Here is a 21,108-nt window from a genome sequence, read left to right as displayed (position 1 = left end):
CCTCCAATTTGTAAATTTTAAGTATTTCTCAAGAAGCTTGTTGGAGATGGGATGTAGAACGCCATCAGTCTAAGAGTTTCACCCTCTGAGAGTTGCAGCGAGCTGTAAGTTAGTGAAACTCTGCACATCTTAAATTAGAGTGGGAAACTCGCAAGCCCTGGGACTGAATATGGCCTGCAACTTTATTGCATGTCACTTGGGATCATATAATTTTTTCCTTCTACATTACTTCTGACTAACACTCAGCTAGGCTTTAATTTATGGCCTACCAGTGTGTCTGAAAGAGCTATTTGGCCCTCAGTATGGGAGAAGATATTCCAGGTTTAATTGAGTACATAAAATTCTACTTTGTGCCCTCTTGAGTCTTCCATGGAAACTGTGGCTCACTGCGGTGGACAGTAACTGTTAGGAGTGCACTTACTGCATTGAAGTTGGGGAAGAGATTGACTGCTGCGGCAGTGTCCAGAGGAAACGGAAGAAATGGTTTAATATCCAGCGACGGCTGCAAAGGTGGAGCAGGAGGACGCACTAGCGCTGGAAGAGCAGGGCTCTGGCATGTACCACCTAGGTGTAGAAAAAAAACAGAAGGCATTCAGCAAGTACTACACAAAAAAGCAACAATAAAAAGCAAATACTGGATTAAACAAATATATTTTTATTTGTCCACAAATTACTGCATTAGTGAAAAAAAGCACAGCTGACTCAGTGACTGTTGGTTATAATTCTTTGCCAGTAATTGCTTCAGGTATCAATGTATCATTTAAAATGAGCTAATAAACCATTTCTCTCCCTGGATTATCTGGAACAGTAGTTCAGCATATGTCTGACTTCCCTTTAGAACTTCAGGTAGTCTCATTCTGCTATAATTTCAGTGTTTCACCCCAACCCTATTGCTCAACCCTCCAAAGGCAAACTGTTCCAGAAGAAAAAGAACAACAACTAGATGTTCGGCTCAGCAAAAGTTATGCCATTTGCAGACTTTTGATTTTGTAATTAAATGCTCAATTGTGGAGCTTAGGGCTTCAGAATCAACCTAAACCTTGCAAACACAACGTACCTTGCTGCCTCAACAGTTGATCAATACAAATCTAAATTAAGAAGTTTCAGCAGCCACCGAAACTCTGTTCATGGGAAGGTACCAACAAACTTTCTGCTCCTGCAAGGGGTGGAGCTGATTCAGACTCTGTGCAGCAGAAAGCTCCTCCCAGCTAACACTAACAACCACCAGCTCTGTGGAAACATAATGCAAATGAAGAAATCTCCTTGCATACCAATAAGTCACTACCTGTTTGCAGCGGACCCTGTTTTACTTATTTGTTTGCCCCTTGCCACAGCCAGCTAAAAGCTGGAAGGATCCAAGCCTGATCACGGCTTCCAATGTCTCCCATGTTTTGGTTGCACTCCAAAATGTCAATTCCCTCTTAATTAAAGACTATTTGGATCCTAGGAAACTGTTAAAATATGCCAGTGTTCTTCTAATCTGAGAGGCAGGCAACAGACTGTCAAAACTTGCTGGTAAGAGTCCAAGAAATATTAAATAAACCCATAAGGGGAGTTTTACCCCACTCATTGAACAGAGACACAGGCAGACAGACCAACAGGGGGAGAGATCTGAAATCTGTTTCTTTTTTTCCTCTCATACATACAGGCACTTCATTAGACAAGCTGCATACATTCTGTAAGAGCCCAAATATAAAGTAGTCAGAATGATATACAGAATCTCTCCATATTTGGCCAGCAAATCTGCTAACTAGGTTTGCAATTTCATGTGTCTAATTGAGGGTTAACAGCATAGGATTTAATTAACCAGTTGTAGGTGATTATCTACAGTTCTGCTTCTAGGTATAAAATCAGCTGGAGCCAAATTTTCAAAGACAGTATTTTTTGCCAACTTTCAGCTTCTCTGTGAAGCATTTCACTAAGAATCATTGAAAGGAAAACATTACCCACTAGTAAACCAAAGGTATTGGATTAGGGTTCACTCCAATCTCATGCTAGTTTTTGCCCTAGATTAACTGCCATTTTTGGAGTATTTTCTACATTTATCTCAATGTAAGTGTGTACCAAATCACTCTTTGAATGCAGCAGCTAAGGATATGAGCAACAGAAAAGCAGAAGGCAAGCAGCCTTTGCTTTCCACAGCTCATCAGCATAGAATCATCAAGTATTTAATGATTGCCATTGGCTTGGCAATTGCTACATTCTCATGGCATTATTACAAAAAACAGTGTAAAAATAAATTTAACAGGTCAGAATGACAATAAGGTAGTGTTGAACAGGCCAATCTTACCCCCTCTGAATAGGAAAAACCCATAAAGATGTTTTTTAGATGCTGGATTTAGATGCTTAATTTTTCTCACTTAAAGCTTTCACAGACCATGAAGGGAAGAAGTCACTCCTACTAATAAAAACCATACTAAGAAGTCTCCACGTTGCACCTGAGATTGCACAGAATCACACAGAAAGGCCAAGGTGAGCATTTGCCTGGCAATAGCAAAGAATTTGAAGCTGATTAAACATCCTACAAGTCACAGATGCAAATGCAAACTGGACTGAGAAATATCACCTATGCTTGGGGACCCAGCTCGTTGAGTGTATTATCTCAGTGCTATGGAGGAGAGCCTCGCAGGTTCGGATTACCTAGAGCAACAGCATTGCTATCCCATACTCTTCTAGGATACCATGCAACGAAGGATGAAATATTTCTATTGTGATCCTTCCCTGTGGCATGACTAGGCAGTCACCCACCTGCCGCTTCCAGACAGTGCTGCATAAAGACATCTGGGGACAAGAACACGCTTTAAAAGGAAAAATTCAGCCAGCTCTGCAGGACCTTGGCTGGGACTCAGAGCTTCTGGAACAGAGTTTAAAATCTACCACAGTCCTGGCTACAGTGGCACAGAAAATGAGTATGTTCAGGAGCACAGCTGCTGTCTGTTTTTGCAATAGGGTCAGACATGTCCCTTAATGATGGAGCATGTGATAGGTATCATGAAATTTGAGCTTTTGCTTGAAAGAAATTCTGTATTGTTTATGGCTGCAAACATTAGCTTCTCTTTCCATTTAACATACGCAGAGTTGTAGTCTAGAATCAGCAACAGAAAACCTGAAACAATGGCAATCATTTTGTGACTCAACTTAACTTAAAAACCTTTGGACAACATTTGGGAATGTCAATGTTAACCATTTCCCATATAATTCATTATCAGAGGGATGCAGAGGGGTAGAAGCCCACTGGGAAGAGTTCTTGAAGAGTACATGTAGATACATTCTTACTATAAAGAAGGCAATATCAAGGGCAGAAATGATGACAGAAGAAAAGCATAAGAACCAAGAAAGCCAAACTGAAGGTAAAGAAAGAGGTGCACTAAAACTCACAAAGTAGAATTTACTTTGTATATAAGTGGTGATATGTGTGACAACAGCACACTTAGAAAATTATTAGAGTGAGGTATAGGTCCTTTTTAGTTATCCAGTGTCACCGAACACTGGATCAAGGTGAAGAACCATAAAGATTGCTTATGACTGTTTTGGTGTTCTGCATGATAAGCTTCTACAGAAAGACCTCCATAGCTTTCCCTGTGCAGATACAACACTGCTGATCAACACACAAGGAAGGCTCAATGTCAGCCTTCTTACAGACTTCCTATCAGCAAGTTTTGGAGTTTCATTTTGACCAATAAAGCTAGGATAACATCCCACACCACTGACAGGCTTTGTCCACAGCCTGTGCTTGATGGTCTGTATTATTACCTGAAGTTCACATAGACATCCTTGCCAAAAACTAGGTGCATGCATGGCCTGACTTAAGAGACATAAAAGTCCCCCCAACATGTAAGGCAGTACAGGTCTAAAATCACATTTTGTAAGTAGCGTGCTACAATTTCTTAAAATAGGAGGATACTAATGTATTTACTAATTCCAGTGTTACAAGTTAGTGATGTTATAGTCTAATGTCTTTCTAAAGAGCAGGAGTCTTTCCAGCCCATTCAGATCCTAAATGGGAGACAAATGTTCCAGGCATTTGGGAAATTCATGTCAGTGTTTTTACCTCAATTTTCTTTGTAGGAAGCACAGGAATTATACAACTTAGAAGCTTAATTAGCTCAGCATTTTAACCAAGATTGAAGTAATCATTTGTTTCTTCAATTTTCAGGCAACTTAAAACATAGACAAGATAATGTCTCGGCCAGAGGCACTAGTCATACATCCAAGGTAAGTGTGAGCAAACAAATTTGAAGAAAAGCTTGCCACAAACTTTTGCCCCTTCCTATATCTGATCGAGATGGTTTTTGAGAACTCCCCCAGTATCAAACTGTGCATTTTTATACAGGGATGCACTTTCGCGTCTCCAGTTGGGACATTTTGCCCTACCACTAGGTAATCTGTTTTGCGATACAGCATTATGCTCTGAACACAGCCAGCCTAAGTGGTACAAAGCTGCGTGTGCAACATGAGGTTCATGCTCTTTGTGGCATAGCCTACTCAAGCGGTTCTCCTTTAGAAAACACTGGTGATATGAACTTCATCACTACAACACCTTTCTTGCCTGTATGGGAAGACAACAGATGAAGAGATGATTCCTGCACGTTCAACCACAAACTGTCCATTCCAAAAGGCATTGTCATATTTCATTTGTTTTGAGTTGGAATGTGAATACTGTTCCCCCCCTGCCCAAGTTTTGACTTTAGAGACCATGTTTCACTACTGAATTGAAAATAGATTTTAAAATGAGAAGTTATTCCAAAAAGAAGAAACTAGATTTCTTTAAAAATACTAAAGTTTTGACCTTTTCTTAAAGACATTTTTTGTCACAATTCTTTACAAAAAAAATTAACAACTTCTGGGGGAAATTTTTGCTTTCAATGAAATAGCATTTTCTGATAAGAACATCTCCCATGCAAGTTTTTGTGCCCAGTTCACCTCAAATATCCCTCAGATCAGTGCTAGGTAAAGAGTATAAACAGCTGTAAGTACTGTCCCTAAAATCTGGATTAAGAGAAGCACAAAGACTGAATATGCACAAAGGAAACAAAAGAAAATAGTCATAGAGTAAACAGACATGATAGAGCAGGATGTTTTCTATATACAGGATGAAGAATAACAAGTTTCCTTAACGTTTCTGGAGGAGGTCAAGATCCTGTCCTTCAGGTCCCCTAAAAAACAGCTCAACAATTTGGCAACTGCATAGTGCTATATTTTGTGACTTGGCTATAGAGAAAGCTATGCTACAGCTTCCCCTGCATATCCTTTCCTCATGCACTCTCTCATTCCCAATCCTTTAAACTGAACTGCAGGTTTAGTTTCCAGAAAAAGAATCACCAGATCTATTATCAAATAACCTCTCTTAAGGAGATTCCAGCCCAAATTTTGCAGACACAAATAATGTAGATAATTTTTTGCAATGCATTTGGAACTTGGAGGTATGTAAGCTGGGCAGGAACTCTAAACTAATACCCCATTAATCTAAATCTTTTGCAGTTCTTCCATCACTAGCTATTACCACCATAAACACCAAGTGAAGAAGCAAATCTCTGCAGAATACTATTTTCATTCCTTCATTACTATGGAGTTTTTTCCTTCTGGCCATGTGTACAGCCATTTTCAATACATCAGAGATGCCCTAAACTGATGTTCAATTTCCCTTCCATCCTGGAGTCTGAGTTTTGTTTCAGTATCATAGTTTGGTTTCTCCAAGATATGGATATTCACAAGTTTTCCACCCCATCTCATGCCTCGCCCAATATTTCCATGACAGCTTATTTAAGGTCAAAACAATACACCCATTCTGCCTTGGCAGAACCTCAGAGAACCTTTCAGCTGGTATGACTCAGTGGAGTAGCTGGGAATGCGCCAATGGTTTCCAACTTAAAAGTTAACTTCTAGGTAACTTAACAAGGTAACTTCAAAAAGTATCATTAATATTTTTCATTTAGGATCCTAATATCTGACAGTTCACACGCACTAAGCATTACAATATATCCTAGAGAGCCTGAGCCAAAAGAGGATTTTTTTTTTCCTAGGAAATTTTCAAGAAAACTAACTCAGGCTATTTTAAAGTATAAAAGTGAAGGGATATGTGGGGAGCTCATGTTATATCTTGCAAATGCTAAGAAACTTACATCTGGATAACTCAATATCAGCTAGAACTTTTAATTCATTATGAATTTAGTTTGCCAGTGGGCCAAAGAAAAGGTGTATTTGAAAGGATTTTCTTCAAAAAGACAGTAAAGACATAAGCAATTAGTAACAGTAGGCTAGCCATGATTAATAATGAACTTCCTTTATCTAAAATGTTAGGTATCACATTTAGGTCTTCAGAAAATCTGGTAAAATGGGAAATTTAAATATGTCCAAAGACAAAAGAATAACCTCTGGGATATGACAGAGACAGTGCGATGTTAATTGTAGATCTGGCTTTTAGGTGTTAGCTTAAAGCAATCTGTCATGACCTATAGTCACTAGGGTACTCCCTTTTCTCACTGTATGATAGTCTTCATTTTTGGAACAAATACTTTTCTTAAAAACTGCTGGATTGTCACTTTAAAGGTAAGTTCAGTTCCATAATAAGTAGTACCAGTGATCTAACCTGACATGGCAAAATAGGCTTCACCTAATCACCAAACTACTTATTAGTAGTTATTCTACTACTTAAGTGACTAAAATACGAACTCAGCATACAGAAAGTTAGCTAACATGCAACCTGTATCTTTTATCTGCATAAACGGATACACTTTTGATTTTAAATATTTAACAGGCTACATATTATTCCATATGGACTGAAAGGACGTTATGTGTGAACAAGTAACGTGATGCCTGTTGAGAATATATTGCTCAGAAAATCTATTTTCTGACCATTTATAGTGTTAGAACTCAGTTCCTTGTAACATTTTTTTTTGTTGTTTTGTGTGTGTGTGTGGTTTGTCTCTTTCTTTCTTTTTTTTTTTTTTTTTTTTAGCAGGGAAAATAAGGACCTTAAAACAAAGTGCTTTTGACTCCTGCATTGTTAACAGACTTTTTTTGGAGAGTGCTTTCTTTATATAATAATCTCAAAAATATTTAAAAAATGAGGATATCCACATTTAAACACAATATGGTTTCATATAATCCCTCTTAGTTTCAGAAAAGAAAGGAAAATACCAACTGTATTAAATATTTGACATTCACTAGAAAAGAAGAACCCTCAAAATGGGACTCCAACCACACGAGCCTCTATCGTGCTGACTCTCCTGAGACAGCTTGAGGACCAAGTACACTGTGTGGCAATACAAGCTTTCCTTTCATAGGTTTTGCTGTTAGTGATGTTAACAGTGGCTAGTCACTTTGAAGAGGATGAATGCAACACTGTCTCAGCTGTGGAGATCTGCAAGTAATTGATTTTTCAGTTCACTGGCCAAACCAAAAAATAAAGACAATTAGGGGGGAAAAAAAAAAATTGTTGTGTCAGCGGAAACATTTCTTTAACCCTAAATAAATTCTCTAGTTTGTACTTGGATACTTAACCATCGTTATTATTTAAATATTGGCAAATTTCAAACACCCAAACCCAAACAATTCAAAACTACTCATTACAAAAATATATTTGAAAATATTTTCTAATCTCTTTCCCTCTTTTCCTCCCTTCCTTTTTTTAAAAAAAGGTAAAACTCTTCCAGTCTGGCACAAATCAGTACGCACTATTTATTCATTGAGTGCATTTTTCAGCACATCAGCTATTCACCTGGAAAGTCTGAATCAGCTCTGGTCACTTACTGCTATTCAAAGTATTATTTTGTCTAGAGACAATATTTATTCTGTAATTCCTGCAAAGTGAACTAGTTTAGAAAAATAATTCTTTTTATTATCATTATTACTTTTAGAAGCCTGCAGCTATGCATCACACTGGTTTTTTTTAAAGTCTTTCTTTCACACTTACAAGCATTTTGAAAAACAAAAAATCATATACCCTGATACAAGAATTTTGATTGAAAAATGTACCCCTCTGTACACCTAAAGGAATATATTTCTCTTTTCATTGTGTGGAATCCTGTGAAACTACTATTATGATGCTGGACTAGGAAAATGCAGAGACAAATTTGCATGAGTACTCTGATATCCATTATCTCATTATTGTCCTTACTTTTAGTAAACAAGCTCAGGTTCCTGCTCGCTTTTTCCTACCTTCATTCCTCTTGTTCCTCTGCCATTGTCCATCTGCATTAACAGACAGGTGGGCCCAGGTTACAGACAGTAAAGTCCAGTTTGTCTGAATAGGATCAAAGTGCACAGCACTGTGCAGACCTTACCCACCTCAGGCCACAAGGACGCTATGTCAGAGCCTGAAAGTATCACCCCTTTCCCCCCATATCTAGAATATGCTATGGCCCACAGGAAACACTTTACCAATTAAAATATTTTTTTTTTATTAAATAAAATCTACTGAAAAACCACAATCTGAACTTCAGTACTTAACACTGTCTAGCAATGAATTCCACTAACTCACTATGGGCAACATCTTCTATAGTTTATAAACTGCACAAGGGCAGCAACTAAGCTTTTTATTTTAGCAACATGACCTACCTAATTGAGCTCTTCGGAATCCTTTGAGGTTTTATTCCAGTTGGTTAGACAAATTTGGATGATTTTTTTTTCCCTATTGGAAGCTCTTGGATCACTGAAAATTAAATGATCCAAAATGAATGTTCCACTTTCTGTGAAGTTCTCTGGCTGTTTCTAGTAGAAGGAAACAACAAGAAATTGTCCGATTTGGCCACCTTGCTAATTACCAGCTGTCCATACCAAGTATCAGCCGTATGAGCCTTGCCAGCTACCAGAGAATCAGAAAGCCCAAGACTGCCAGCGTCACAGCTTCAGAGAAGACAAACAAGCAAAATGCCCATGAACCTTAGCTCTCCTCTCTCTTGAGAATGGAGAAGCTTTTCATTTCCATTTGCCTTACAAAACAAAATCAAATGTTAAATACCCAGCAGCCTTATTTTTCTCCATGCAATTCTGGTATTAATTCTCAGGACATTTCTACATGTCAAGAGATTATCCCTATTTTTCAGCTAGGAACCTAGGGCAGGCAGCACAAGTCACCTGCTCACAGCTCACACAGGAATCTGTGGCAGGTCAAGGAATTGAGCCCTAGGTCACTAAACATAGTACTCTAAGCGCTGCAACATCCTTCCCTGGTTTTAGTCTAGTAGTGAACTGAAGGCGCTTTCACTCAGACTTGAGTGATCTCATGATAGCAAAGACAATGTCAACACCTGTTCTTGCTTCCCAGCCATAAATGCTAGAGGGAAGATGAGTGGACCGATGAGTCCACATCTGCACTAATAATTCTCTTTACTTTGCTAAACTATGTATTCCCAGCCCTATTCTGCAGTTCCTTCCCCTGCTGCTCATGTTTTATACAACTTTCTGCTTTCTTTAGTAAGAAAGTGAACCAAGGAAGTGAAAAGCCTGCCTTGCCTAGAGTGAGATAGAAATATATAGTAGTATCCTGACATTCCTACCACCAAGCAGCAATGCCAGGCTGGAAAATTTTGTCCAGATATCAAAGGAAAAACAGCTTTCTCTTTTCTTCTGATGACCATAAGGTCTTCATCTTGACTAGCTATTCCCACATAAAGCAGCTACCCACAGTATGATTTCCAGCATGCATCTGAAAGATTTACATCCAGACTAAAGCTAAGGTGCATGGTGAGCTATGTGGGAAGCATGGGTGTTTTCAGAGGAACACTGCAATCTGATGAAGTCAGAGGAAGGGCACAGTGTTAGAAATGTAGATTTCCCCAAAACTGCATGTACAGTGTTTCTCTACACCTCTCAGCAGATAAAGAAATTTTCTGACAGTGCTAGACTGCACCATTATTGACTAGTGCATCATGTATGTGTCCTAACCAGCAGGTCAAAGTATGTGGTTAGTAGCCTCTACTAGAGAGCAACCAGACTTTACCAGATCTAACCCGCTACAGGCCCAGCAAAAATGTTGTTACAAACTAAGTGGATCTAAGTATTGAATGACAGGGAGGAAGCTGCTAAAAGACATGAAGAATTATCCCCAAAAGTGCTCCCCTGGGATCACAGTCTCCCAAAGGATCCTAACCACAAAGACTTAAAAAAAACCCACCATAAATAAATAAAATAAAGCAAAAATACAAGCATCAGCAAAGTATTATAAAAATCACATTAATTTTAAAGCTCTACACTTTTTGACATTTAAAAAAAATCTTTGACCTGGCATATTCTGCAGTTGGATTTTTCTGATGTTTTTATAAAGGTCATGTTTATGGTATAATGAGCACAGATTTCCAAGGGTTATTAATCAGAACAACACTGTATTGCAAACAGATATTCAAAGAATTTTTCATTTTTATGATGAATATATTAGCAATTTTAAAAGTGCCATTTTTCAAAAGCATGCTTGGGAAAGAAATAACGATTAACTTCTGATGTCTTTACTTTAAATGAAACAAGCATACAACTGAGACAAATATATAACTAATACCATGAAATGGACACACTCCACTAGTAAACTCTATGAGGATAGTGCTGTACAGCAATGCCTCTTCCATTTAGCACTGGGAAAGCTCAACTTCACCAAGTTTTATTAATAATGCACTGGAAATATTTTTTACACATTTTTAACTGCATAGTGCAAGAGTAAGTGGAACTTAATGCCAAAAGTTATTGCATGTTTCCAGAGCACCACTTTGCTCTTCTGCTAGCTGTCAAACCTCTGCTGTTTTACTGAATAGCAGGTAGATTGACTTGGGAAGTGAGCGAGTTAGAAGGGTGGCAGAATCCAAGTCAAAAGAGCAAAGTCTGCCCAGCTCAAAGCTGGCTCCAGAGAGAGAGAGAGAGGAAGGGAAGGATGGAGAGAGGTGCATAGCGAAAAGAGAGATGGAAAGTCTATGGTTATGTAGATCCACTTGGCTCTTGGTCTTACAGGTAGCACGCAACAATGCACATGAAAATACCTCCATGAAGGTACGCCAGTGTTGCACAGACTGGGGCAAGACTCCCCCCTGAATTAACCTCACAGTTTTTGCATACACAGGAGAGCTTATGCACATGTGCATAACAAAAATGCACACTTCTTGAAATAAAACAATATTTTTCATTTTTCTTTCCCATGCATAAAGACATAAATGCTTACACAATAAATCAGAAACTATTACAGTCTCAGAATTTTGATTCACAAAAACCCGTTCACATATATGTTTAAAAATATTGGGTTTATGATCTTTCACAGGTAGGCAAAAGAGTAAGTGGTATCATTTCTTACTGAACATTAATGGGGAGAAAAAAGCAGAGTGGAACCAAAAGCACAGGATTTACAAATGGATAATGAGAGCAGCCACAGACACATTAGACAGAAGTGAGTTTTAAAGGACAGGCTCCTAGACATAAAGCACTTTTCAGTTCATTGTGGCTTGAAAGATACTGGTTAAGATAAATTATACGTCATATCATCATTTTTCCTACATGCATTTCTAAATTAAAGGTACTTCAAGTTATTTGACTCAGGAACTTTTTCCACCAATGAAATACCAGATTTCTCACTCTGAATGAAATATCTGAAGTTCTTAAAGAAAAGTAAATCAAATCAGCAAATATGAATATCTTTTATACTATTCTTTCTCAGGATATAAAAACAGAAAAAACAATTAGATCACGTGGCCTGATTGCCTCTAAACCCCAACCCATTACTTTTCATAAAACTTCTACTACACTTTAATGAAACTAAGCCAGTTCAGCCCTCAGGAGATAGAGCTGTTTGTGCAAAAACCCAAGAGCCTGAGGCTCTTTCTGTGACCAAGACTTTCTGGAAAAAGGAGCTGATGAAAAATTGAAGTTATCCTAGCAGGCAACCCATGCTTTGTGTTGAGAAGCAAAGAAAAAACAGGCAGTTCTTGGCAGTCTGCTGTCCCCCCAGAGACAGGGGAAGAGAGGGATAAAACGTTTAGTTAAGTTTGAGCCTTACTAGAACAGAATTTTATGCCACCTCAAAGCACACATGCACTGTGTCTAGCAATGATTAATCTCTCTAATCTCTAGATTTTCATCAGCAGGCAATTAAACAAGAAAAAAAAAAAGGCAAAAAAAAAAAAAAGGCTGACTGCACTCTGGGGAGAAAAAAAAAATCTTCCTATCTCCTGTTAAGTACCACCTGAATGCTTGAAGTTCAGATTAGAGTCATTCCGTTCAGCATTAAGCAGTTGAGGTCAGCTTACATCAGACTGTTTTATGGAGATGTGAAATCAGATGTTGCTTTGTTGCCCCACTGCCCAAAATTGAAGGTTAACTACAGTGACTGCAATATAGCAAGTTGGGCATGCACATAAGACAAAAGCATGCACACTAACAAGATAGCAGCCTTCCAGCATGAAGACATGAGTCATTTAATTCACCAGAAATTGCAGATTGTCACCAACTTCCTTAGAACCTTTGCTTTGCTATACCGATCAACACATCGGCCATTCTTCATTTATCTGGCAAAGACTAGGGATGTGAATGATTAGCAGTTCTGGACTGCAGTACAGAGTTTTGAGTTCAGCAAGGGGTCAACCATGAAAGGACACCAGGTGCTGATAAAGCATAAAATCCTCAAGATAATGTTAAGGGCAAGGAGTTTGCATTAAGTTTGGGAGGGGGAAAAGTGGAGAGGAAAGAAAGGGAAGCAAAGGGGAAGTAAGAAGGCAGCAGGCAGAACAAGAACGGAAAAAAAAGAATGGGATGTTGGAAATCAATGGGAGAAATTTGAACCTTGGCCAGAATCAATTAAACAGATGTTTTATGGAAATTCTATATCCAGTCATGGATTTAGTTTTAATAAAGTTTAAATAGGACATGTTATAACATACTTAAAAAGTAATAGTTGTGTAACTGTATTGTATCTAGAAAATACTAACATCCTTGCCAAAAACTATTTATTGCAATCACACACTGCTCTTGAGCAAGTCAGATTATTTTTCTCTCTCTTTTTTTTTTTTCCTTTTTAAACAGAGATAAATATGTCATACGATATGCTGGAAAACAGTTCCTGGGTTTTAATTCACAATATATCCTGATGAATAAATGTTTTTATTTCCTTCCAAAAACTGTGGGATTGTGCTTCCATAGACACCATTACAATCAAGAAAATAGCTACTCCATAAACCGGTAAGTCTCCATATTAAAAAAGCGTAAGCAAAAAACCACATCATGATGCAATATAACAGATAAAATGTATGAGAAAGTTTATTAGGACTAGTGAAGAAAACATTGGGTTTCCTATCTATGACAAAGATCACATGAACATATTTTATATAGTGTTCTCTAAGAGCATCAGCCCATATATACTAATGCTGTGGAGTCAGAGTTGAATCCAACTACCTACAAATCAGAACAGGGAAGACTGTTAAAGATGACAATGAAAGGTGGTCCTGTAAATGTTTTATGCCACAATGAGTTCCTCCCGGTGCCTATGGTGGCAGACTCAAGCATCAGAGCTCAGAGCCATCAAAATCTGGTTCTTGGTGAGACTTCATGAAAATTCACGTTTGAGTAACACTTTGAGCTGCCAAAAAAAAAAAAAAAAAAAGGGAAGTACAAATTCCAAAGGCACAAGGGCTTGAAATAACAGAGTTTGACTAACCCTCTGAACACCTAAATGCTCCACTGCACAAGCAGGCTACCTTCATTCTCACCAACGGAACCCAGCCATGACCCTTCTGCAGCAGAGAAAAACATGACAAATCAGACTATCTTTAAATCATTTTTATAAAGCTGTCTTTTTGTTCTCTGTCATAGAGAACCAGTTTGAAACCATGTTTTATGCCAGTAAGAAACAAGAATCCCACCTCCCTTGAATCAGGCTTTGGTGTTGCACATGCCCCTGCAATCACAAAGTTACAGATAGCTAATCATAACTATTCTTCTATGGCATTCTGGCTGATGCTTTGCTTCAAGATGCCATTGCTTGTGAACAGGAGAGGGAGAGAAAACTGTAAAACTTAACTTTTTTCTGTGTTGTAAAGTTCTGACAGAATGTGTCTTCTCTCCAGACCTATACATAAGTAATACTCTCATGGAAGCAAACCCTTACAAAAGTTTCAAAAATTGAAAGAAATTAAGGCCCGTATTTTAATCAAAGGCCCATATTGAAGCCTGCTCTGTAAGTCCCCAGTGCCTCAGGGAAATGTCCCAGTAGTTGGGCTGTTGACTAACTGGGGATACTTGCACAATAATCTTTTTTTGGGGTGGTTTAGATTTGTGTAAATGTGTATTCACTTCATGAAAGAATTTAGCTTGGGTTTCCAGCAGCCCACAAAAATCCCTTGACCACAGGACTAGTGTCTTTCTGGGAAAGTGAATACACTCTTTTTCAGTGGAGAAGTTCTAACAAAATGGCTATTTATAAAGAAGGGGTATGGAAACTTCAATTTTGGCAAGCCTATACCTGATGGAGCTGATTTAGGCAAATGCTTTGAGAGCTGGAATACATGGCAGTTAGTAAGTTGACTGTCCTCTTGATGCTTATGAAAATGCTGGCAGGTCCATTTTTTATTTCTGTATGTAAAACATGCCTATAATTTTCAAAAAGTCTTTCAAGCAAGGAAAATTATCTCCTGTCATTCTCTATAGGTGGGAGGGAAAGTACTGCTGCTTTTGCAGACAAGACACAAAGGACAAAAAAAAAAAAATGTTGTCCTATTTTCCAGAAACATAGGCATGTCAGGCCCAATTTATCTAATCCATGAGATGTTGGGTGCTCCAGGCTGCATCCACGGAAATAGATAAAGGCATGTCCTCCACAGATTTAATGAATGGGAATCCCTGCCCCTGGCTAATATAAATTGTGCTTTTGGTGGGTAATTCTATTGATTACAATCCAGTTACATTTAGACATGTACACATAAGAGTTTTGAGTAAAGTAGCATAAACTATTGGCCAAAAAATACAAACCTAATCCAACAATATGTTCATATTTCTTTAAGCTATATGAAATTAGTTATTATTTTTTAGATTTTCTGTATCCTATCCAGATGTTTCTTAAGAGCATTTTACTATCATGTGGCATAAAAATATTCCATGATAAATCACATGTTATTAGTCATTCCATTCAGAACCTCTTCCTCACCCAGAAAGCGAAGACATTTTTATAGGTTCTGACAGAGATTTTGTCATAAGGTTTCATGAGTTGACCATACGGCTTGTAGCTGTAAACGAAAGGCTGCATGACAGTATGTTGTGTATCTTTAGTTACCATTTTATACGGGTGAATTTCTAAAAGAAGAAAATAAAAGAAGAAAATAGAAGAAAAAATTAAAAGAAGAAAATAAAAGAAAAATAAAAGCAGGAACAAAGAAGGAAAAAGAGAGAAGAAAAAAAAAGAAAAACGCAGTGCTATAAAAGGTAGCAAGGAATGGTCTGCATACCTATGTGCAGATTTCACTGCTAGCTACTGAAACTTTTTAAGAAAAAGGAATATGGTAAGAGCTCAAGTAATAATACCTTTCCTGGCCTGCTCTTCAGTCAGCCTAGGTATGTTCTGGTCCTCTGTCAAAGCATCTTAAAATGTTATAGTCCCTGTTCCAGGAACTAAACATAGGAGAGAAATATAAAACATTTAAATAACTTTTTAGGGAGCTCCCTTCTTGCTCATGCAATCACCCTGCTCAGAATATTTACTTATAGCCCTACATAGCTATTCAAATTTCATTTTGTGTGCATCACAAACTCAGGTTAGACATTCACCAATTTTGCCTTCACAGTTATTCATGGTCTAGGATTCAGCACTTCTTGAACTGTAAATACATCTAGAAACAGGCCTAGTATAAAAACAACCCACCTCAAACATTTTAGTTCATTCCATTCAAAGACTATCTTTCATCTACCTTGTTACTAAGGTGCTTGAAAAAAAAATCAAGCCTTGGGCATAACACACTGAAACTGTCACTCCACAGCAAAAAAAACCCCAAACAAACAAGTCTCAGTTGACATGTTTTATTTTATTTTTAAGCGTCTCTCTGCTAGAAAGACAAAACAAAACAGAAGAATTAATTTTGGTTCTGCTATGTAACACAGTTATTTGAGAGATACTAAAGCAAATGTGGTTTTTGAAAGCCATTGCTACCAGGCCTTGCAACCATGATAAAATAGAATACAGTATCAAGAGGAGAAAAATTCTTGTGCAGACTTTTCTGATAATCCATGTAGATCTGAAGGATCAGAATCATGCAGCTTCATAACGTTAAGTCTAGCTATTATAATTCCAGATGTTATTATGTTAAAGAAGGAGGTATTTGCTCTGATCCTTTTAAGTCATTGCATTGCTTTACTTTGACTATTTGGAGCGAAGTTATAATCATCATCTGACTTCTTTGCATCACATCATTTTACATGTTCCTAATACTTTTATTACTTTTTCGCATTAAAATAGAAAAGTAATCCACTCAATTTAGGCAACATATTTATTTAATTGAATTGTATATCAAATACTTCAAATGATTTCTCCATATGTTTTTATTACTGGAGATGAACAAGTCACTCCCCTCGAAACGTTACCACTTTTGAATTTCAATAAATCTGGTACATTAATCTGATCAGAAAAACCTTACAATATCTGGGAAGCTAAGAGCGTAGGGCAAGCATGAAGAGACTTCAGTGGAACCGTGTGTTGACAAGTTGGATCCCTCTCCCTATCCTCCCACTCTACTGCTAAGGAGTGGAGGAAGCCTCACATACTCTAATCATCTTTGCTTTCCATAGGAGGTAATCTTACAATATGTTTCCAAGCAAATGAAATTATATTAAACCAGTGAAGTGAACCAACCAATTGTCAGACCGATATAGAAATGCAAGGATTTGCTAAGCCACAGACAAACCTCAATCCTGCAAATACTTATGCATATATTTAACTATTCCAATCCTTCCCATCAGTGGAATGACATCAGAAAAGTTAATTCTTTTTTAATTCATGCATGCAGAAGTAAGGTCTATCTCTTATTTGTATGACTCCATCCGACTAAACATTCAAAATGTTCCATAACAATGAGTTTTAAAAAAAGAGAATTGCTATTCTACTAAAAAGGAATTAAAATTTTACCAAGGGTGCTCAATTTGAAGGATGAATCAAAACCCTGGATACTTGACCTGAATCACCATATACAGGAGATAATTTGTTTGCATAATCCAGAATTTGGCACTACTTTCTTTAAAAACAAAACAAACCCACAAAACACCAAGATGCACCACATAAGAAGAGAAATGCATCATGAAACTGTAAACATAAGATGAAACTCTAAGCATACTGCCAAAGACTCACTAAGATTTCCATCTTTTCTGACATCACATCTTTAAAAAAGAATAGGATTATCCCAGAGACAAGAACATAATTCTTGGATCTAGAAATGGCATTAAAAAAAAACCCATAAACTTACTGAAAAAGACAGCGTGTTGAGAAAAAGAGGCCTATCTCTCCCATCTCTCTATAATTCCAGTGACTTAAGGAGAATTACACTGGGTACTAGTTTGAGCTGTAATACTAAAGGACAACTATTGCAGCACACTCAATCTGTTTAATTAGAGGTATCAATTCAAGCAATGAGGCAATTTTGCATGCAAGCCCCTAAGAAACCTGAAACCAAACACAGCTTGCCTGTATAAGGGTTGCATTCCAAAGCCTACACTCAAGCCAGTTTTACAGATCTGGAGTTGCAACTAAACATAAATCACCTGATTCACAGCAAAGTGTTTTGGGTGTGTTAACCCGGAACGTTGAGAAAATTTCAGCAGATATAGGCCAAGCCATGACAAAATTTAAGTTAAGATTTGCACACCCTTCTTCAGCCCCAAACCACCAATGCTGGCACAGTTCTTGTGTCTAAGCATTTACATTAGGCTGGGACCTTACACTTTCTGCTCTTCTAAGTCAGACAGTGGGTATCCGTAGCTTCACAGATCTGTTGCCTTTATTTCTGCATTACAGAAAGATTTGATTTAGCATCTGGGAAAAGACTCTGTAAACCTGTATTTCTGGCTATACTGTTTCACTTGGACTTGGGAGTATATGTGGTAATCTTGTGCGGATAAAGATAGAATTTAAATGGGGAGTGTTAGGACTTCTTTATTACACTCTTCAGACAACTAAATTATACTTAAAATGGGTTAAGAAGATCTAGAACACACACAGCTCTTTGGTGTCGCTATGTAGATTCTGTTGTTACCACATATGAAAAAAAATCCACATTTTATTTCTCACTTAACCTACCATTTAAGTTCACAGAAAGCATTAAATGACTCAGGTGTTCAGCTACATGAGTATTTGCAGTTCCAAAAGTGGTAAAAGTAAAATGGATCTCTGTGTCTGAGGTCAAGCATCAATCATATTAACAGAACTGTTATGAAGTGCTTAAAGTTGCATGTAGAATAACATTGCAGCAAAGACACAAAAGAAAGCAGTGCAGAGTTTATGTTTAGGTTGCCGCACTGTGCACTGTTTGACACTGATTTTTGTAGAGCATTACCAAGGCCAAGTCTGGTTATGCTACTAAATTGGTAGACTCAGACTACCAAGACTGGTGGAGACCCAAGAACAGTGAAAAGAGACCGAGAAAGTCAGTCTAATTCAGTGTCTGATAGTTTGAAGAGAATAGGCCACTTGCTTTTGCAAGTATAAGCTGAGAATTTGGTTCCCACCAGAACATCTTTCTTGCATCAATAAGAGCCTTCAGTGTTTCCCTCAAACTTCCTCTGCAGATGTAAGCAAGCTGGTTTTAGCCCAATTTAAAAAAAAAAAAAAAAAAAGCTCAAAAGACTACTACTAGAAAGCCCCTTGGTCTTAAGTTTGCTACCTCACATGATTTCAGGATTCTTTCTCCTCATTGAAAGCTAGGAAAAGGTGGCATGAGCTGTTTCTTAGAGGGCTACTGGACACTGAAAAAAACATGTAAGGCAGTGGATGCACATACACACCTGAGGGGACTAGAAACCTTTCAATATTTTCTCCATGGAAATCTATTTTTGAGAATATTTTCTTAAGTTATTGCTCTTGCTTTAACTGCATGGGCAATGACCTCTTACTAGACATGATTTAGTACAAGATTTTATCTCTTTCTCCCTAAAATTCACTATAAATTTCAAATTTGCTATTTATTATAACAGTATAATGTTATTTGGCCTTTCCAAAATGGCACATTCAAAAGTCAAACTGACATTCTAATTACAAATTAAAGTTTCCTTGTCACTAGAAATTCTTACCCATATACAATTTTAATACATGTCCGTTCAGCAGCTCCAGGCACACAACTGCAAATGTTAAAAACTTCCAGACTAGAAATGAGCTTCTCCCACATGCAGCTTTTTCTGGCTGAGCTACAAACCCACAGAAATGATAGCTTGGTATGATTTGTGGTCATAAACTTCAAGAGAGCTGTATGAGATGATGCTCTAAGAAAAATGTTAAGCCTCCTCTGCTTGGGGGTGTCTGTAGAGAATGAACCTCAGCTTTTCCTTACCACTGCTGTTCTGCTTAACTATTGTAGAGTCTGTTAACTGGAGGAGAATCACCATAGACTACTAAACTATTCATTGAATTGTCCTGATCTCTTTAATGATATTGCCAATAACATCCCTTAATGAGACAAAAAAGGCATGCCAGTTCAACAAATCACTTGAGAGGTTGCCCCCTTGAAACTGAATAGAATTTAAATAGGACTACTGTGAATTAAGAGATACTCTACATAACTTGTACATATAATCAGGGAAGTTTGCAAGCCCCCATCCTATCCACACAGATGAACTTGCAAGTGTAACCTAAAAAGGACAGTCATGGTAGCTTTAAGTTTTTTGGTGGGTTTTTGGGGGGGTTGGTTTTGGTTTTTTTTAAAAATAAGAATAGGAATTGATATGAATTTAGGGATGTATAGAACCAAAAAGTTCAGTTGACTTAAGAATTTCATATTATCATTATTGGCATTGATGACTTAGTAATGGAAATTAATAAGAGCAATAATGATTATATTTTGTTTGCAGCTGAGAGCTGCTTGCTAGCTTCTGGAAAAGAGGTTGGTGGTTTTAAACCACTTCCTGAAAAACAAAAAATCAGCATAGTTTTCATTGCCTGTTAATTCCTGAGCCTTTCTATGGAAACCATGAAAGCTCAGGTGGAGAAGGGAACTGATGGAGTCTCCACAGGTTGTGCAGAGCTACTCTAGCAGCTTGCTCCCTCTGGCAGGTGCATCTTCCCATAAGTGGGGCTCCACACGCAAGGCCAATGCAATTCAAGTTATCCAACTGCCCAAGCTCATGTTTCCATCACATTCAGTGCCTCTTCTGGCAAAGAGACAGGGAACAGCTGTTTGAGCAGAAACCACAACCCAAAGAGATAAATCCTTCTTCCTGTACTTCCAGGCTGGTGGTGGGTGAGGAAGAAGCAAACGCACGGTGGCCATGCTGCTGGGCATGCCGGCGTCCTCCACCACCAGACCTGCTGCCCAAGTGGCTGCCAAAGTTTGATTATGCTGATGATGATCAATTTAAGATTTTAAAGAGCATTTAATTCACATTTGAAATTATTGGAGATATTAAACACAACTGTTACAAATTATTTGACAGTTACCTTAATTAGACTAGGTCTGATTTAATATTTCCAGCACAGTTGAAACTCTTACTTTACTGGGGGCCATGGAAGTTTCTCAGCATGTTAGGTCCAGTAAATGAAATTGAGTTCAAGCAAATCTATTAACACAGTCCAACACTTTCCACAGTTCATTACAAATAATAATTACTTTCTAAAAACTTCCTCCTTCCGTATGAAGAACAGATCTGACTCAGTAAAAACAATATCAGTGCGGAAAGCTCAATTTTTGCTGAAAGATTCTTGAACTCGCAAGAGCTTTTTTTTTTTTTGTACCTGCTAGCAGTTGCCATACATACATTATATCAACAGATTTCAAAACCTGCCCAACGTCTTTCAGACAAACTGTCAGTATTACCTCAACCAACATACTATCAAAATCAGCTCCCTACATTATTTACTAGAACTGAAGTTGGCTATATAGATAGAAGAACCTGCAAAACTGGGGATCTGCCTATCACAGGCACCTTGGAAAGATTTCTTATCTATTATTTTAA

General features: G+C 37.7%; 1 protein-coding gene across 3 annotated transcripts in view; it reads right to left on the bottom strand.

The window, feature by feature from the left end:
* Positions 1-21,108, bottom strand: part of ZNF385D (zinc finger protein 385D) — a 268,932-nt gene that overhangs the window by 145,778 nt on the left and 102,046 nt on the right. For 2 of the 3 annotated variants that reach the window (XM_030009653.2, XM_030009652.2), the window contains exon 2: positions 422-564. In XM_030009653.2, coding sequence (XP_029865513.1) covers positions 422-564 — 143 coding nt within the window. Of the gene's footprint in view, positions 1-421; positions 593-21,108 lie in introns of those variants that run through there. The other variant, XM_030009651.2, reaches the window with a different exon arrangement.

Source organism: Aquila chrysaetos, chromosome 3 (assembly GCF_900496995.4).
Source record: "Aquila chrysaetos chrysaetos chromosome 3, bAquChr1.4, whole genome shotgun sequence".
Classification (NCBI taxonomy): Eukaryota; Metazoa; Chordata; class Aves; order Accipitriformes; family Accipitridae; genus Aquila; species Aquila chrysaetos.
Note: the sequence above shows the minus strand (reverse complement) of the source record. Positions and strands in the feature narration are given on the sequence as shown.